This window comes from Danio rerio, chromosome 19, assembly GCF_052040795.2.
Source record: "Danio rerio strain M-AB ecotype USA chromosome 19, GRCz13ab, whole genome shotgun sequence".
In the NCBI taxonomy this organism is placed as follows: Eukaryota; Metazoa; Chordata; class Actinopteri; order Cypriniformes; family Danionidae; genus Danio; species Danio rerio.
Genome location: NC_141039.2, coordinates 48,164,682 through 48,181,440, shown reverse-complemented (window position 1 = coordinate 48,181,440; position 16,759 = coordinate 48,164,682). Strand labels below are relative to the sequence as shown.

The following is a 16,759-nucleotide window of genomic DNA, read 5'->3' as shown; positions in this document are numbered from 1 at the left end:
TCTGTTTGACATCACTTGTTAGGCTAATTATGTGGTGTGTAATATTTTAGCGGTTAGCGTACATCTGGTAAAGTTTGCTGACTGAAAACTGTCGTATTCCCAGTAGTAGGCTGCACTGCGAGCGGAGAAAAGAAATCAGAGTTCCCCTAAGTCTTCATTCTTACTCATTGACGACTCTTTTTGAGGAATTTAAAAACTTTCTGTTGTTTAATACTAGACCTTTTATTGGTGTGGTTTTTCAGAGCGCTTCCCGTTAGGTTTGTGTTTCATATTAACTGGCTTTGCTAAAGTTAGAGCATCAACAAGTATTTATTATGAAACACAAAACTTGTTAGCTTAGCTTCGTCTTTCGGTGCTCGGCTTCATATCAGAAAACTTTCAGATCAGATTTTTGGAGAGAACTTTGAGAGCTTTGAGCTCAGATCCTCCAGCAGTGCCCACTTCCTCTCCACCCCGCTCGGAGTTTAGTTTGTCTGCCGATCCTCCTGTCCTCCGGCCCCTCTGGAACGCCGATGAGTCAGTTTAGCCGTCTTTTTCTTTCTCTCTTTTCCTTTCTATCGTGGTGTGTGTTCTTTTACCTCGCAAACAGGTTGCTTTTTTCATCTTATTTTTTTTCCCTCTCTTCATCTCACGGTGGCTGAACGTTCTCCATCTGTGTGGTCTGGAGGCTGGTGCTGTTGACTGTTGCTAACCTGACACAGGTTGGACAGAATGAGTCGAAGAAAAGGTTTGTGGGGGGGGAGGAGGGCTTACGCTGGTGGTGGTGGTGGTGGTGGGGGGGGGGGGGGGGGAGTTTTCCTTGAGAATGTTTGTTTTCCTGTTTCCAATTTGGTCGGCCAGAGGGCCCGTACTGTCAGAGCTCCCATTCATGAAAGCTGCTGTCAGACTGCCTGAGTACATGACACAGGATTTCTCTCTGCTCCTTTTGTGCGTCTATTGCGGTTTCTGTTACGCCTTTTGAGCTTCTTCCAACAGCTTTTTTTATTGTTCAGTATTTAACGTTTTTAATTTGTGAGTACGTGCTAACCCTCCTCCTTATAGTACACAAAACACATCTTTATCACTAAACGCGTGTGTGTGTGTGCTTTTGTTTCGTTACAGTGATCGAGAAGATTGGTGTGGTCACCCATCGCATACAGGATCATCTGCACCTGTGAGATCTTCTAAAGGAAGTACAGGACGACGCATTTCACAAGCAACGCACGTAGAGCGAGTAAACTTTTGTGGAGAAAGAAATGGAATGATTCCCAGGCCAGAATGGATGTGGAATAAAGGATACCTCGGAGGGCTCCTCAGGGAAGGGTCTTTGGATACTCTGCCAGCTTTGATAACCGCCTCCCTGTTGGATTTGAGTGAGATAATGCTATAACCCAATGCTTAACAGAGGTATGTACATATGTGCGATTGTGTTCTACCAAAACCCAGGGATTTCTTGTGGCGTTGTGGTTTTTGATGCAAGTCGTGTTGCACATCTACTAAACTAATATGTTAGATTAACGGCGAAAACTTTATTTTGTGAGTGTGTGTGTGAGGTTGTAGCTTTATTTATGGTAACTTTTAACCCAGTCTTCCTGTAGTTCAGGCCAGTAATCTAGACCGCTAGATAGCTCAAGCTGTTCGACCGCTTTGATCTTCAGTAAGGCCATCATCCCCTGCTTTGGCGTTTATTACGTGGAACAGTAGAATTTACTGACTTACTTTCCTCTGACTTTTTTGACTATCCGTGGGTTTTCTCTAGAGTAATAAGATAGGCCACACAAGCAGTATTTTTGAGTCTGTGGGGGTTTCTTTGAGCTCTACATTTGTGGACCAGGTGATACTGTGCTCTGGTATTCTTCTCTGCCACTGTGTTTGTGGATCGCTGGATTTGACAGACTTCCTTTCAGGAGGTTTTTCTGCATCGCTCATAAAAATGAGCGCAGCTTGATTTTACAACTGCTTGATTTTGTTTAATTCTTGTTAATGTTGTGACTAAGAAATGCTAGCATTTTAGATTAGATAACATACTATTCACTATTGTGTAAAAGCATGCATATTGTTGTAAAAATGACTCTTTATTAGTACTTAGCAAATACTATTGCCTTAATTTGCAAGACTGCATTGTTGATTTTTGAACCATGCGCTATACTTAGTCAACTGCTTACTGTCAAGTAAATTAGGTTTTTAATTAGGGAACTCTTATAAGTGAATGCATTCTCTAATCTGAAGCTTATTTTTATAGATGCGTTTGAGTTAGTTGGCTTTTGTGTTTCAAAGTTATGATGCACTTTATTAGTACTTATAAAGCACTTATTATTGCCTTAATTTGCAAGAACACATTCTTGATTATTGAACCATGACCTATACTTGGTCAACCACCACCTTGCCTGCTGTAAAGTAAATTAGGTTTTTATTTATAGGGAAAACTGTTATAAGTGAATCTCTAATCTGAAGACTATTTTTGAGATGCTTTTTTGTGTTTTAAAGTTGTTATGGTGCTCTTTATTAGTATATTAGTGCACGTAAAGCAATTATTATTGCCCAAATTTGCAAGATCACATTCTTGATTTTTTTTTAAACATCCCCTATGCTTTGTCAGCTATCGCCTTGCTTGCTATCAAGTAAATTAGATTTTTATTTATAGGGAAAGCTGTTATAAGTGAATGCGTTCTCTAATCTGAAGCTTATTTTTTAGATGTTTTTGTGTTATTTGGTTTTTGTTTTTCAAAGTTGTTATGATGCTCTTTATTAGCACTTATAATTGCCTTAATTTGCAAGAACACATTCTTGATTATTGAACCATACCCTGTACCTGATCAACTACCACCTTGATTGCTGTAAAGTAAATTAGGTCTTTATTTATAGGGAAAACTAATATAAGTCAATCTCTAATCTGAAGATTATTTTTGAGATGCTTTTTTGTGTTTTAAAGTTGTTATGGTGCTCTTTATTAGTATATTAGTGCTTATAAAGCAAATATTATTGCCTTAATTTGCAAGACCACATTCTTGATTTTTTTTAAACATCCATACTTTGTCAACTATCGAGTTATCAAATAAATTAAATTTCTATTATAGTGTAAGCTGTTATTAGTGATTGCGTTCTCTAATCTGAAGCTTATTTTTGAGATGTTTTTGAGTTATTTAGTTTTTGTGTTTTAAAGTTGTTATGATGCTCTTTATTAGCACTTATAAAGCAGCTATTGTTGTTTTATTTTCCAGAAACCTTGATTTTTGAACCATACCCTATACTTCAACTACCGCCTTTCGTGCTGTAAAGTAAGTTAGGTTTTTATTTAAGGAATAGTTTTATAAGTGAATCTCTAATCTGAAGTTTATTTTTGAGATGCTTTTGAGTTAGTTGGTTTTTGTTTCGAAGTTGTCATGATGCACTTTCAGTACTTATAAAGCATTTATTAATGCTTTAGTTTGCAAGAACACATTCTTGATTTTTGAACCATACCTTATATTTCGACTACCACCTTTCGTGCTGTAAAGTAAATTAGGGTTTTATTTAGGGAAAACTGTTAGAAATGATTCTCTAATCTGAAGCTTATTTTTGAGATGCTTTTAAGTTAGTTGGTTTTTGTGTTTCAAAGTTGTCATGATGCACTTTATCAGTACTTATAAAGCAAACGTAATTGTCTTAATATGCAAGACCACATTGTTGATTTTTTTTTAACATACCTATACTTGGTCAACTACCACCTTGCTTGCTGTAAAGTAAATTAGGTTTTTATTCAGGGAATAGTGTTATAAGTGAATCTCTAATCTGAAGTTTATTTTTGAGAAGCATTTGAGTTAGTTGGTTTTTTGTTTCAAAGTTGTTTTTGATGCCCTTTATCAGTACTTATAAAGCAAATAATACTGCCTTAATTTGCAAGACCATGTTCTTGATTTTTTAACCATACCCTGTACTTCTTCAACTACCCTCTTTCATGCTGTAAAGTAAATTAGGTTTTTATTTAGAAAAAACTGTTATAAGTGATTCTCTAATCTGAATTTTATTTTTGAGATGTTTTTGAGTTAGTTAGTTTTTGTGTTTCAAAGTTGTTATGATGCTCTTTATTAGTTATAAAGCAAATATTATTGCCTTAATATCCAAGACCACGTTCTTGATTTTTTTTTTCTTTTAACCCTATACTTCGTCAACTACCACCTTGCATGCTGTACATTAGGTTTTTATTTATAAGGAAAACTGTTATAAGTAAATGCATTCTCTAATCTGAAGTTTACTTTTGAGATGCTTTTGGAGTTTTGTGTTTCAAAGTTGTTATGATGTTCGTGTTATGATGCACTTTATTAGTACTTATAAAGCAAATATTATTGCCTTAATTTGCAAGACCACATTCTTGATCTTTTCTTTTAACTATACCCTATACTTGGCCAACTACCACTCTGCTTGCTGTCAATTAGGTTTTTATTTATTGGAAAAACTGTTATAAGTGATTGCGTTCTCTAATCTGAAGATTATTTTTGATATTCTTTTGAGTTTTGTGTTTCAAAGTTGTTCATTTATTCAGATACATCATAACTTGACGTAACAGCATTGTTAGGAAATATCCCCAACACTCCTCCTCAGTTGAATTGTTAAATTTAAAATTGCTTGTTTGATTTTTGGTTTCGAGGTAATGAACGCAAAAATGCAATAATCGAAACTTCTGAAAGCGGCCTCATTCTTTGCGGTCTGGGTTGCGAGCAGTAGTCCTTCTTAAATGAGGTAATCTGAGTGTGTGTCATAGCGGACTGTGCCAAAATGTATAATAAACGACCTGTAACGGCCAGTGATTAGGGGATCCTGTCTTTGTGAATGCTGCCACAGTGGAGATTTCTCTCGTGTGCCCTGCCGCTTCAGCAGATTTGCGTAATGTTAAACATATGCCATCTTCTCCAGTCTGGATTTCAGGGGGAAAACCTGCTTGTGTGCAAACACACACCGCACTGGGGTGGTGCTAGATGGTTTCGGTTTGTGTTGTATTGCTTAGATGTGGGGGTGAAGCTGAATGGCAAGATTAACCCCACGGATTCTTCACCCAGAACTCCAAGAACTGCTTCTAGGTCAAGGGTCACCTGAGATCCCTAAACGCTAATATGGGGTGCAGGGGCCCCTGATGGGGTTTGCTGGGTTGTAATGCGTTTGCTCTTTTTCCTTTTTTTCTGTGATTCTCTAAATATTTAGTGTGATTTCGAGAATTGTATTCAGTTTTAAAATATAATTTTTTATACCTTCGTTTGATTAATATGAATCATAATTTACTTTAGATCAGGGGTGCCCAAACGTTTTCTTATGAAGGGCCTAACTTGATTGAGTCTAGCTGCAGTGCTAGTATTGACAGCAAATTTTGATTTAGTTTTAGTCTTTTGAATAAAATTCCATTTTAGTTTTAGTCATATTTTAGTCTTCTGAATCATTTTAGTTTTAGTCCAGTTTTAGTCAACTAAATTTTATAAGATTTTAGTCGACTAAATCTACTCTAGTTTTAGGATGTTGTAAATCGCATCCCGCGTCTACTGTGGATCAGTTACTGTTCAAATGTGGTTTGCCTCATGCATCACACACCAAGATTAATTCTGATTGGATATTTTCCAAAAAACGTCCGCAATCACATTCCCGTTTCACTTTTGTTTAGTCTACGAAAATGTCAGTATATTTTTTATTATAGATGAAGACATCATCATTTAATTTTTATTTAGTTTTCATCTAGTTTTCGTCAGTAGAATCTAGGGCTGTGCGATTAATCGAAATCGAATCGCAATCGCGATTCAAAAAGTTGTGATTAGCTAATCGCAAGAGGCTGCAATATAAAATATATATGTTTTATTTAATTTCCCCCACCCAGAGCAAATGTGTGACTGCTGTCTGTGTGTGATAGTCTTACTAGCCAATTGAGTGAGCACACTTTTGTTTTGCCCAATCAGAATTGCGCTACCACACTATGTGGAACTCCCACAATAAAAAAAACGAACAGACGGACGAGTGGGGTGATGGCATTTGCCCCTTCAGAAGCGTTATTAGACAAATTAATATCAAAGAAAAACAGGACATCGGTAATAGGGGAATATTTTGGTTTCAAAGTCACAGACACCGAACAAAAGCAGGTAATTTTTAAGAATTGTTGCCACAGCATGAGGAAATACAACAACCAGCACCTAAAAAAGCACCACAGGTGGCTATATGAAGAGTGTCTTGCTAAAAAGTCAACTAAATGTATTGCCAGTGACACTCAATCTTGTAGCAAGCGACAGCAAAGTACAACTGCAATTGTTTCAGCCATGTTAGTTTGCTAAGTGTTCTGTATTTTTATAGTAGTTTTTGTGATTGTATAATAAGCTACACTTCCTCCCTAATTTGAGTTCAACTTGTTTACAGAAAGATAAGGTCATTTTGTTTGTGTTTACTGTTTGCTCTAAAGAACAATGAGTGTTTAATTTCTGAATATTTAAAAAACAATTTTCAATAAAAGTTGGAGTTAATATCTTTTTAGTTGCTTTTTTTTTAGCTAACACTCACTGCATTTTAGCAGTAAGTAGGTACGATACAGATTATTGAGCTGAAGCTACAAAATTAATTCGTAAATCAAATTGAAATCACAATATCTGTCAAAAAAATGCTATTAGATATTTTCCCTGAAATGCACAGCCCTGGTTGAAACTTGTTCGTCACGAAAACTATGAGGAAAAAAAAGATGACGTTTCGTCAACGAAATTAACACTGATGGGCTGAAGGTAAATGTAGTTGCCATCGATATTTTTCTAGTTTATTTAATGTTACGAAATAACTAGAAAACATTATTTTATATTATACTGTTTTTTTTTTTACATTTAGTAAGAAACTTATTACATTAAAAACAAAATCTCATTTATAACACAATAACACTAGTTTTTGGCTTGATTTGCTTGCCAATGTGTTCTGCGTAGTCCTCTCACCGTCGAGTGATAGTATTTACATTTTAAAAATATCAGATTCATTTACAACATTTAATTAAAACATTTTATTTCAGTTAGTTTTTTTTGTAACTCAGTGATAAAACAAATCAAAAAGGTTACTTCAAATTAGAAATGCTGATCAAAGGTTACAATGAGCCAACTTTATGCATCTCTGATCTAGGCATGGGATGATAATTGTTTTCAAGGTATACCGCGGTTTGGAAAAGTCAAGGTTTTAAAACAAAACAAAAAAAAAATTTACTATACAGTTCCTAAGGTATGTGTAAGATTTTTTTTATTTACATATTTTTTTTTTTAGAAAAACAGTCTCTCCAGCAGAAAATATGTCCAAAGATGCCATTTTAAATTGTAAACAAATCAGTGTTTTTGTAACTAATAAAGACAGCAGTAGTCAATAATTAATTTTAATTATTTAGCCAGATATGTTTACTGCTGCAAAATATTAGAAATAAAATATATTGCTTTAATAGGGTAAAAAAGTTGTAGTTTTTTACTCAGACATTTAAAAGGAAATTATTTTAGAGCAGTAATCACAACACCATGATACCGTGATATTTTTATACAAGGTTATCATACCGTCAGAATCTTATACCGGCCCATGCCTACTCTGATCTACATGATAAGTAAGGTCAAGTTCATAATTACCCAGAAAATGTTGTGTTAAATCAGACTTTTAGTTTCTACAGCACTGTCACAGTCTAATAAAACCCCATATTCCTTGATATCCACTCTCTTTTAGGAAATGTATTTTTAACTTGCTTTAAAACCATGCGTACAGACCAGACTAAAGGCCATAAATGCTAATTCATGGCTGTGTACAGTCGATGATTCTTCACTGTGATTTACTGATATTACACATTAAGCAGGTTGTGGTGTGTTTGCACTTAAATAGAATATATATTTTCAAAACGATGACTTCTTGATCTCTTTTAATTGCATATAAGCTACAGTATATGCTTTAGTCATGTCCTTATAGGTTCAGTTGTTATGTGCTAGAGCATCTCTTTGACGCACATGCCCGTTTTTGGATATAAACATGGATTTATGCCGTGAGTTAAAGCTTATGCTTATTACTTGTACCTTGCTTTGTATAATTTGGTTGAGTTATGGTGGGGAAATTTGAGTGGTCTGCATAGTTCTCCAGTAGGTGCCTGCTTGATGTATGGCGTGCCAGTGTGCCGACGGAGGCAGACGGCCAAATGTTTTCATAATGTTCATTTAAAAGTCTGATTATTCGCCTCCACCGTTTCTCGCTTCTGCAGCGCATATAGAAAACCAGACTTTAATCAGCCATATATAGCGCTCAACCTTCAGTTTACTACTTTTAAGGAATATAATGCCACTAAGAAAAAGGTAAAAGTACATTTTAGGTAATAAACCTTTTTTTTTTTCAGTCGTGGAATTAGCATGCGACTGTGAACCGGTTGCCACTGCAATGGAAATTCCACATCTATATGCGTTTCAGGCTTGCTAGATAAACAGCAGAGCCTTTACGAACTGAGAGGTGTCGGTCGTGAGCGTGCCTAATGAGACTTGCTAGTTTGATTCCAGTCTCAGCCTGTAAGAATACGGTAAGCTGAGTTATTACAGACTTTTGAGGGACTTGCAAAACGGCGGTAATGAGAGCGGACCGTGGCGAGAACCTGCTGGTGAACGGCGAGGACTGGGCCGTATCCGCCTACCAATTAGCCCCATATTCCTCCACTCGTGTGGCACCTACTTGCAGTAACCCCGAACCGGCACCGAACTAATCTAATTAGATGGAGAACACAAAAATGATCCCGGGCCGCTGGCAGAATGCACAATAAGGGAGCAATTTATTCTCGCATGGTGTTAAGGAAGGAGGGGAACGGTTGAGTGCGGGCCTGTTGTTTTTAGCGGATTGTTTCAGCGAGGTCTGCTCCATATGGTGTCGGAAAAGGGGGGGAAAAACCCCAGAGAAGGGGGTAAATAACACAAGGGCAGAGAACTTGAGCGAAGCTGCAAAAACAAAACTTATCCAGTCAACCCTCTCTAAATTAAAGGGTAATGCCGAGCACACCGCACACTCAGGAGTTGTTTGTTTAAAAAGCCAAACTGCATTAATCAACGTCTTCATCTTCATCGCTAACAGCATGATTAATCTGCTGTTTTTCCTCCCCGCCATTCTTCTTTTCTCTCTCTCTCTCTTTTTTTTATAAAGTAATTGCCAATCCAATGAGCAGCTTTGACAGAGTGCTCCTGACCGCATTGTTCACACATTGAGTGATGCCTGCACAGCGTCAGTGCACAGCAATATTATGCTTTTGGTTCAAAGCCCAGGTTTAGTTGCATGGTGTAATGCAGATCACATTACTTGTTTCTGATATAATAACGCAGCTACTTCAACCCTCCGCAACAATTTGTGATGTTTTTACTCCCTTCAGAAGCACCTTGTTGGCCAACTTGTTGAATAGTGCCCGGAGGCCATTGACAGGAGCCTCATGTATCCTGGCCGTGTCTTTGGCAAACACAAACAGTAGCCTTCTAAAGATCTCTCCATTTGTTTAGAGGAAGTCCCAGAGGCTTGTTACGATCCCCAACCCCCTTCTCTTGTGGCTATCAGATGTTTATCCTCTACAAGGAGGGCAATTTACAAATGTAAGTGTTGTCACAACACAGGAGGAGACAAAAGGCGTCACGTCAGGCAAGGATGCACCTCAGTGTCGGAGCGCCATTCTGTTGCAGATTAGTAGGGTTCAGGTGAATGTGGTTTCACGTTGTGGGGAGAGCTGAGGCCGGTCTGAGTGGCACAGCTACTGTTTGTGTTACTGTGATTTGGCTAGACTAGAGTTCAGCCCTCTCAAATGTCCAGACTGTGCACTTAATGATCAGTGTAGATGCTTGCTTTTTAAACTTATGCCTTCCATCCACACTACCCCAGAGTTTTCCAGGCCTGAAAACTAAGCTTTTTGGAAACGCTGGAGAGGCCGTTTTCATTTTAAAACCATGCTGCTAGATGTGTAGATGGGGGGAAAACTGATCTGATTGGGGCTCTGATTGGGGCTTTTCCTCAATTTTAAGTGCACAAAGTTCAGTCTTCATCCTTTCAGACTTCGCAAGTTTGTTATGGAAAACAAACTCCAGAGGACACATCGGGTAAAAACAGTATACTGTATAATGCCACTATCATCATCCTGGCTACGTTATTTCTCTTAACAATGAAATGAAAACATGAGATGAGGAACTGCCTATTTTCATTTTGATATTAACTGACTCTAAAATTGCTGAGGTGTCGTGTAGCTACATATTGATATGAGTGTCATCTTCACTGTATGCATATTTATAACAAAACGGAGCCTATAACATTATTGCCTCTATCTCTTTTGCTGAATATCAGTTTTAATAATCAATATTGGCCATTATAAAAGTGTAACATACAATAAGTTTATACATCATAGCAAATAAAGGCAAGCAATCAGTCAAATGCGCAGAATCAGTGTATGTGGTGACATGAATTAATATATTAACTTCTCTTTGCGCACAGCCAAAACGCATTACCTGAGAACAAGTAAGAACTTAGATTCAAAATACTATTATATAAAAATAAGATGAATTAAATATCAGGTTTAACAACTGTAGTGAGATGAAATCCAGCGGAAGGTCTTTGATGAACTGTCTGGCGTGCGCTGCTCTCACCTGGGGAGGTGTGCTTAAAGCACCCGTCGATTAATACTTTTTTGAGCTTGTTTGGTTTCTATTTTTGCATATTAAACAGCAACTGTTCTGACTGGCTGTTACGGTGTTGCATCACAAAGTGTTTTTTTTTTTTTTTGCTTTGCTTTGAACAGCATGAAATTCACCCAAAAGGAAGAAAAAAAAAATCTCTGAAATTACTCACTCTTTTACTATTTTAAACGTATGATATTCTTTCTTCTGTAAAAAAAAAAATAAAAAAATATATATATATTTATTTATTTTTTTATTCAAATAAATCTTGTCAGTGTTAACCAAATCTGTGTAGTTTATTTTGCTGAATAGAGTGACATTAGTTTGGAAAGACGTGAGGCTGAGTAAGTGATGTGATTTTTCACTTTTTTATTACTTTAATACTGTCCATACAGTGAATGGATTTATGAATGGATCATTAAATCACTGACACAATAATTGGTTGAAAAACAAACCTAATAAGGTAAACATAGGGTGTCACTCGGAGATAAATGTTTTCAGGGTGTCTTAAATGTCTCTAAATGTATTACCTTTCAAAAACAAAATTTTAGGCATTAAAAAGTTTTTAATTTCACTGAAATATTGTCTTGTTTGTCTTAAATTATTTTGAACAGGTCTTTATTTCCCTTCGCTAATGTAAAAGTACACCCAATCCATCCAACACATTCAATTACTAACAATACAAAACTTAGCAAATCTCTATTTATAACTATTATAACAGTCTATTATACATATATTTAGTTTATTAAGTGTTTTAAAGAGTTTTTTTTTTTAAAGTTATCTTGAAAAAATAGTATGTATACAACTAGGGCCTGCTTGTTTCAACACATTATTTAAAATATGTAACTAAGAAATAATAAATTAGTTTTTTTATGGGGCAAGTAAGTATTTTTTTCTGCTGGGTTATTAAAAATCTTTAGCATTTTGTCTTATATAAGTCTGAAATATCATTCTTCAAGATTTTAAAAATCCCAAACCTGCAGAAACCCTGTTTTTTCTGGCTTTATTTGTAACCATTTTTGTGGCAAAAATGTGGTCTTGAAAAGAAATCTCTTTAATTATATAGTGCTCAGCATAATGGAGTGAACCCCATTTGAAAATTAATATTTTTCCCCATTTCTCAGTTAATATAGGCAATGTATTTTGGTTCATTTAAACAAAATAGATTTATTAAAAAGATATGTTTATTCAAATAATAATTTTATAATAATTTATTTTATAATATTTTTTTATTCAAGCAAAATATTGCAAACAAATTACAACCTACAAAATTTCAACAAAATTTTTCAATATTTTTGCTTCTCTTGAATTTTCCTCTTTTTAAAAATTTGTATTTATTTTTCTATAACATAAATCTGGTTGTACTAGATTTTGGACCGTTATCCTAAGTTATTTTATTAGATAAGCTCCAGATTTGGCTTCAGTACTGACTAATCTAATGTATATGCACAAATATAATATTGTAAAGCTTCCTATTAAAAAATATACATTTAAAAGAGAGATTTGTGAGGGGTGTACATATATATGCTGAGCACTGTATGTATATCTGGACCCTCAAGATTTTTTTTTTTTACTAAACACAAAATCATTAATCATAGTCAATAAAAATTGCACATCTATATCCAGCATGCTGGCGTCACATGAGCATCTAAATGTTGATCCTTCCCATCAGTGCATGCTTTCAAACCTTAAAAAGACATCTATGGTTAATGGGTGCAAAAAAGCAATCACAAAATTTTTGGAATATCTTTCAGGCTTAGCGAACCAGACGCTAACTGTCTGTGGTCAGACTTAGATAGGCATCAGGCTGGAGGACAGGAAGGCAGGAGTGGGTCCACTCGGCTAAACACAACACTAGCGATTCCTACAAGCTCCCTCTTCTTGTCTCCCAGACTGAACTCTGTTGGCTGCGCTTTGTCTTTGTCAGGGGAGGATATAGTAGCTTTACCAGTAGGGCTGCACAATATATCGTTTCAGCATCACAATGTGCACATCCGCAATAGTAACATCACAAAACGTGCAATGTTGAGTCTGAATTATAGTTGACCAGGAGCTAGAGAACACATTTATAGTGTCGCTGCTACATGGTTAACCTTAATAGAGTGAAGGTTTAGCAAATGCATATGTTTGTATTTAATTATTTGGACAGACTTTATGCAATTATATGAAAAAAAATTTTTTCCTTCATTTTTGACTTGTTTCCAGTCTAAATATCCACGTTTCAAAGCCAACTGGCAGATAATTTTGCTTGTTTTAAGGAAGAAATTTTGACTTATTTCTTTGGATGGTCAAAACAAAACAATTCTTTTTACGTGTTGTGGGAAATATGAAATTTTCAGATCGCCATATCATCCCTCTCTAAAGCTTTGTAGATATTTTGTGACTAGAAACGAAATGAAGCAAAGAAAGAAAAGCATAATTTGCATTGAGATTATTTAATTTCTCTACTTCAATACTGTTAGACTCAACTGTCAAATAGAGCTAGACAAACCATCTTGTGAAACTGTAACGCAATATTTATTGCAGAAAAATAAAATATCACAATTAGGCATGAGCCGGTATAAGATTCTGACAGTACAGTGTTTCCTCTAGGATTTTTTTCCAGCTGTGGCGGCAGGTCTTTTACACAAATCTACCACCTATGGAGCTATTTCAGTTACATATGGAGAAATGTGGTGAGCGCAGTATTACACGTCGGGATCGCATTTATGTAACGTTAATAAGAGCATGCCAATCTTTGCTTGTGCGCTGATTTGCTCTGCTCGCGCACAAAAGTTCTTGCATGCCTTCAAACACGATGCTCAAGCGCAGATCATCTTGTGCGCTCTCAAATAAACACTGCTGAAGTGCGATTTAGTACGTTTATGTAGTGAGTATGTCTCCAACATTTATTAGATTTGCTAGGAATATTTCTAAATGTCTCCAATAGACCTACAGAGCGGTATTAATGCGTCCTGAAGTAAAGTGAAACGACAATAAACTCCAGCAAGATAACGTTAAAGTCTTTGTATGCAGAATTGCAGACCCTAATTACGGAAACTGAAAGCTACCTTACCTTTAATCTTAACTGAAAGCTACGTCTTGTTTGCTGACGTCACGCATCGTGCACCTGTCAGTCAGTCAACACGTCACCTTAAAGTGTTAAACAAATAGTGCACATCCCTATACAGTAAAAGAAAAGTTTGCACTGTTATAATTCACTTACCTTTTAATGCATTTTGGTGCAATTATAACCCGCTATTAAAAGCAACAACAACAACAATGAATGTATGTTTTGAATTAATAAGAAGCTTTAATGTAGCCTGGCCGGGATGAATTTTGGTGTGACGCCCCGCGATAAAAGAATGAATGTGGCGGAAACCATGCAATATGGCTTTTAGGTTACTTTTCTTGTGCATCCCAGCCACTAGCTCCCATTTGAAAGAGTTTTTAGCATGGGGGTTATGAAGTCATTCAACTTCACAATTTGTAACGTTCAGTATGTATTTGAATAATAATGGCTGGTTCCTTTGCCTGAAAGCTCAGATTTAATTATCATAATTTGTTTTGTTTAAAGAGTTTGAGGTTTACTCTTTTATTATTATTCACACCTTACAGATGTTAATCTACCATTACACGCGCTTTGTAACATTTAATAATCAAGTTTAAGAGTCTTTTGAACACTTATGTTTATTTTATTATCAAGAGATCAGATATTTTGTTGAACTATTTTTGTTTTTGACTATTAAAACTATTGGCCTTAGTAATGCAGGAGAAATTCAAATAAAGTGCTTAAATTAAACAGTTTAATATTCCTAAATGAATTAAAGAATATTCCATAATTATCGATATCGAATGATATGAAGCATGATGTTGTGCTAATTGTTTTTGCAATATCGCCCATCTCTATGAACAGTATAACAGAAAATTTGAGCAGTTTTATAACCTTGACTTTTCCAAACTGCGGTAAATCTTGAAACCGATCATCATCCCATGTCTAATAGCAATATCAGATTTTTCCAATATCATGCAGCCCTACTTACCAGGCATCCCTCCCCTCCCCGTCCCTACCCGACCCGTCCCATAACTCTTCTGGCAGGCCCAAGGAGCTGGTTCTTCATCTGTGGAGGCCGCTACTCTCAACACCTATTATGGTCAATGGGCCTGGGTCCCTGTCAGGCCCTGCTGCCTTTTTGATTCACCACTCGCCTCGGATTCCTCCCCAGGTCGCCGTCTTTTTTCACCATGTCTTCGACTTCCAGATAGGAGATAAAATATCCATAAACAGCACTTGAAAGAGAATGTAAATGTTTATAGGCTTCCTGCAAGACTTATCTGATATTGTTCTTATTTATATGTCGGGGCCGGTTGACTTGGAGGCGGTCAGGACGGCCGAACCTGAGCCAAGCAGCTTTTAGTGTGTTCCTTCAGCTTGGCCCTGCCAATTGCGGTATGGGGGGGAAGATTTAAGCGGACATTTGGACGCTGGGAAGACCGAGCCTGTGACACCAGGCTGGAAAGAATGTGGTAACAATACAGCTATGATTCCCTTCAGCACCTCCCTCCTCCTGCTACCTAAATTCGCTTCCAATGTAGGGCATTATTTGGGCAATCGGTTCATGTCCTGTAGGGCTGCATGATATTGGATAAATCTAACATTGCTATATTTAGTTTTTCTGCGGTATATATTGCGATATGAATACAATTTCACCTGATATCTCTAATTCTTTAAAAAATATATTTTAGATTGGAGTGCATCTGCATAAAATCTATTAAACAAATAAAAAAAATAGCAAAATAAAATAATTAACTATTTATAATTGGAAAATAACAGTTTTATCATTTTTTGGTGTCTTAACAGTATTCAAGTACTGTAATTGAATAATAAAAGTACAAATAATTCAATGCAATATATCATTTTTAAAGTTACTAATGGTACAATTTAATTTGCCTGAATGCTTTTGAAATCATCATCCTTTCACAGACGTCAAAACCACATGCAAATAATCAATTATATTACAGTTTCAACATTGCAAATCCTGCTACGAGACTATTGTGAACGATCACATTGCAATATCAATGCTGAAAAGATGTATTTTGCAGCTCTAAATTTGATTGGGATAATTCTGTAGAGAAGTTATTTATGCTTGCAATGTAATTACTAGGGGTGCAACGGTGCAATCTACGCACGGTTCAGTATGCATCACAGTTTTACGGCGACGGTTTCGATATGGTACGGTTTGTGCTTTGTTTAGAAAAAAATGTCTACAGAACAATTAAAAGAACAATAAACATGTTTATGGGTAACAAACACTTGCTAATAATAACAGGCTATATGACTGGAAAGTTGCATGTTTTCACATTAATTAATTAAAAGTAGGGCACTTTGAAAATTGTATGTTCAAATAAAATGATAAAAAAAATGGAGTAAAAGCTTAAATTTCTTCTTTTTCTATTTTACATCTCGACTCAACGTTTTTATTAACAATCATTCTAGAGCGCGCTATTATCACTTAACAGCACCATCATAGTGAATGAAACTTAAGCAAAGAGAGAGCGTTCGGCCTTTCTCACTTAATTCACCAGGAACAGTCAGTCGAGAAGAAAACTTTTCTTTGCAGACAGCGGGTAACAAAGTGATTAAATAGTGCGAGTGATTGGGTGCAGAATAACCCCTAGCCAGGAGCGGGACTGAAGTAACAGACCTGTTCAAAACTATAGGCTGTAAGTCAGAGTCCGTATGGGACACCTCTGGGACTGGACATTAATTACGCCTACTAGTGGCCACTGATCTAGGATATTTTTGCAATGACAACAAAAGCACCATTTGTTATTCTTTTGTGTCTGTCTAAATTTACATTTAGTCTCTGTTGAAACACTGACGGCAATGCTTTTGTCCTCACCTGCGCATTTGCTCTGTATCCTCTTCACTTGCCATACTGCAACACACAGAATCTCCACACACAGCAACACGTGAGGACACGTGATGTCAATAACAGATTTAAATACTAATAGGTGATTGAACAGGTCTTTGCACATGTAGTGCATGTAAAAGGTCATCAGAAGCGTACACAAGCTGAATTGTTTTCCCTTGTTGCAGTGGTTTTTAATCACCAAAACAGTATTAATCATGCATATTTTGAATCGCGGATCACAGGGCGCACCAA

General features: G+C 36.3%; 1 protein-coding gene across 4 annotated transcripts in view; it reads left to right on the top strand.

Moving 5' to 3' along the window:
- Window positions 1-16,759, top strand: part of trps1 (trichorhinophalangeal syndrome I) — a 262,736-nt gene that overhangs the window by 4,041 nt on the left and 241,936 nt on the right. For all 4 annotated transcript variants that reach the window (XR_015516252.2, XM_087295078.2, XM_087295077.2 and 1 more), the window contains 1 exon segment: window positions 1,102-1,386. Coding sequence is in view for 3 of the 4 variants with exons in the window: in XM_087295078.2 (XP_087151204.2) it covers window positions 1,374-1,386 (13 nt within the window). In the remaining variant the exon portion in view is untranslated.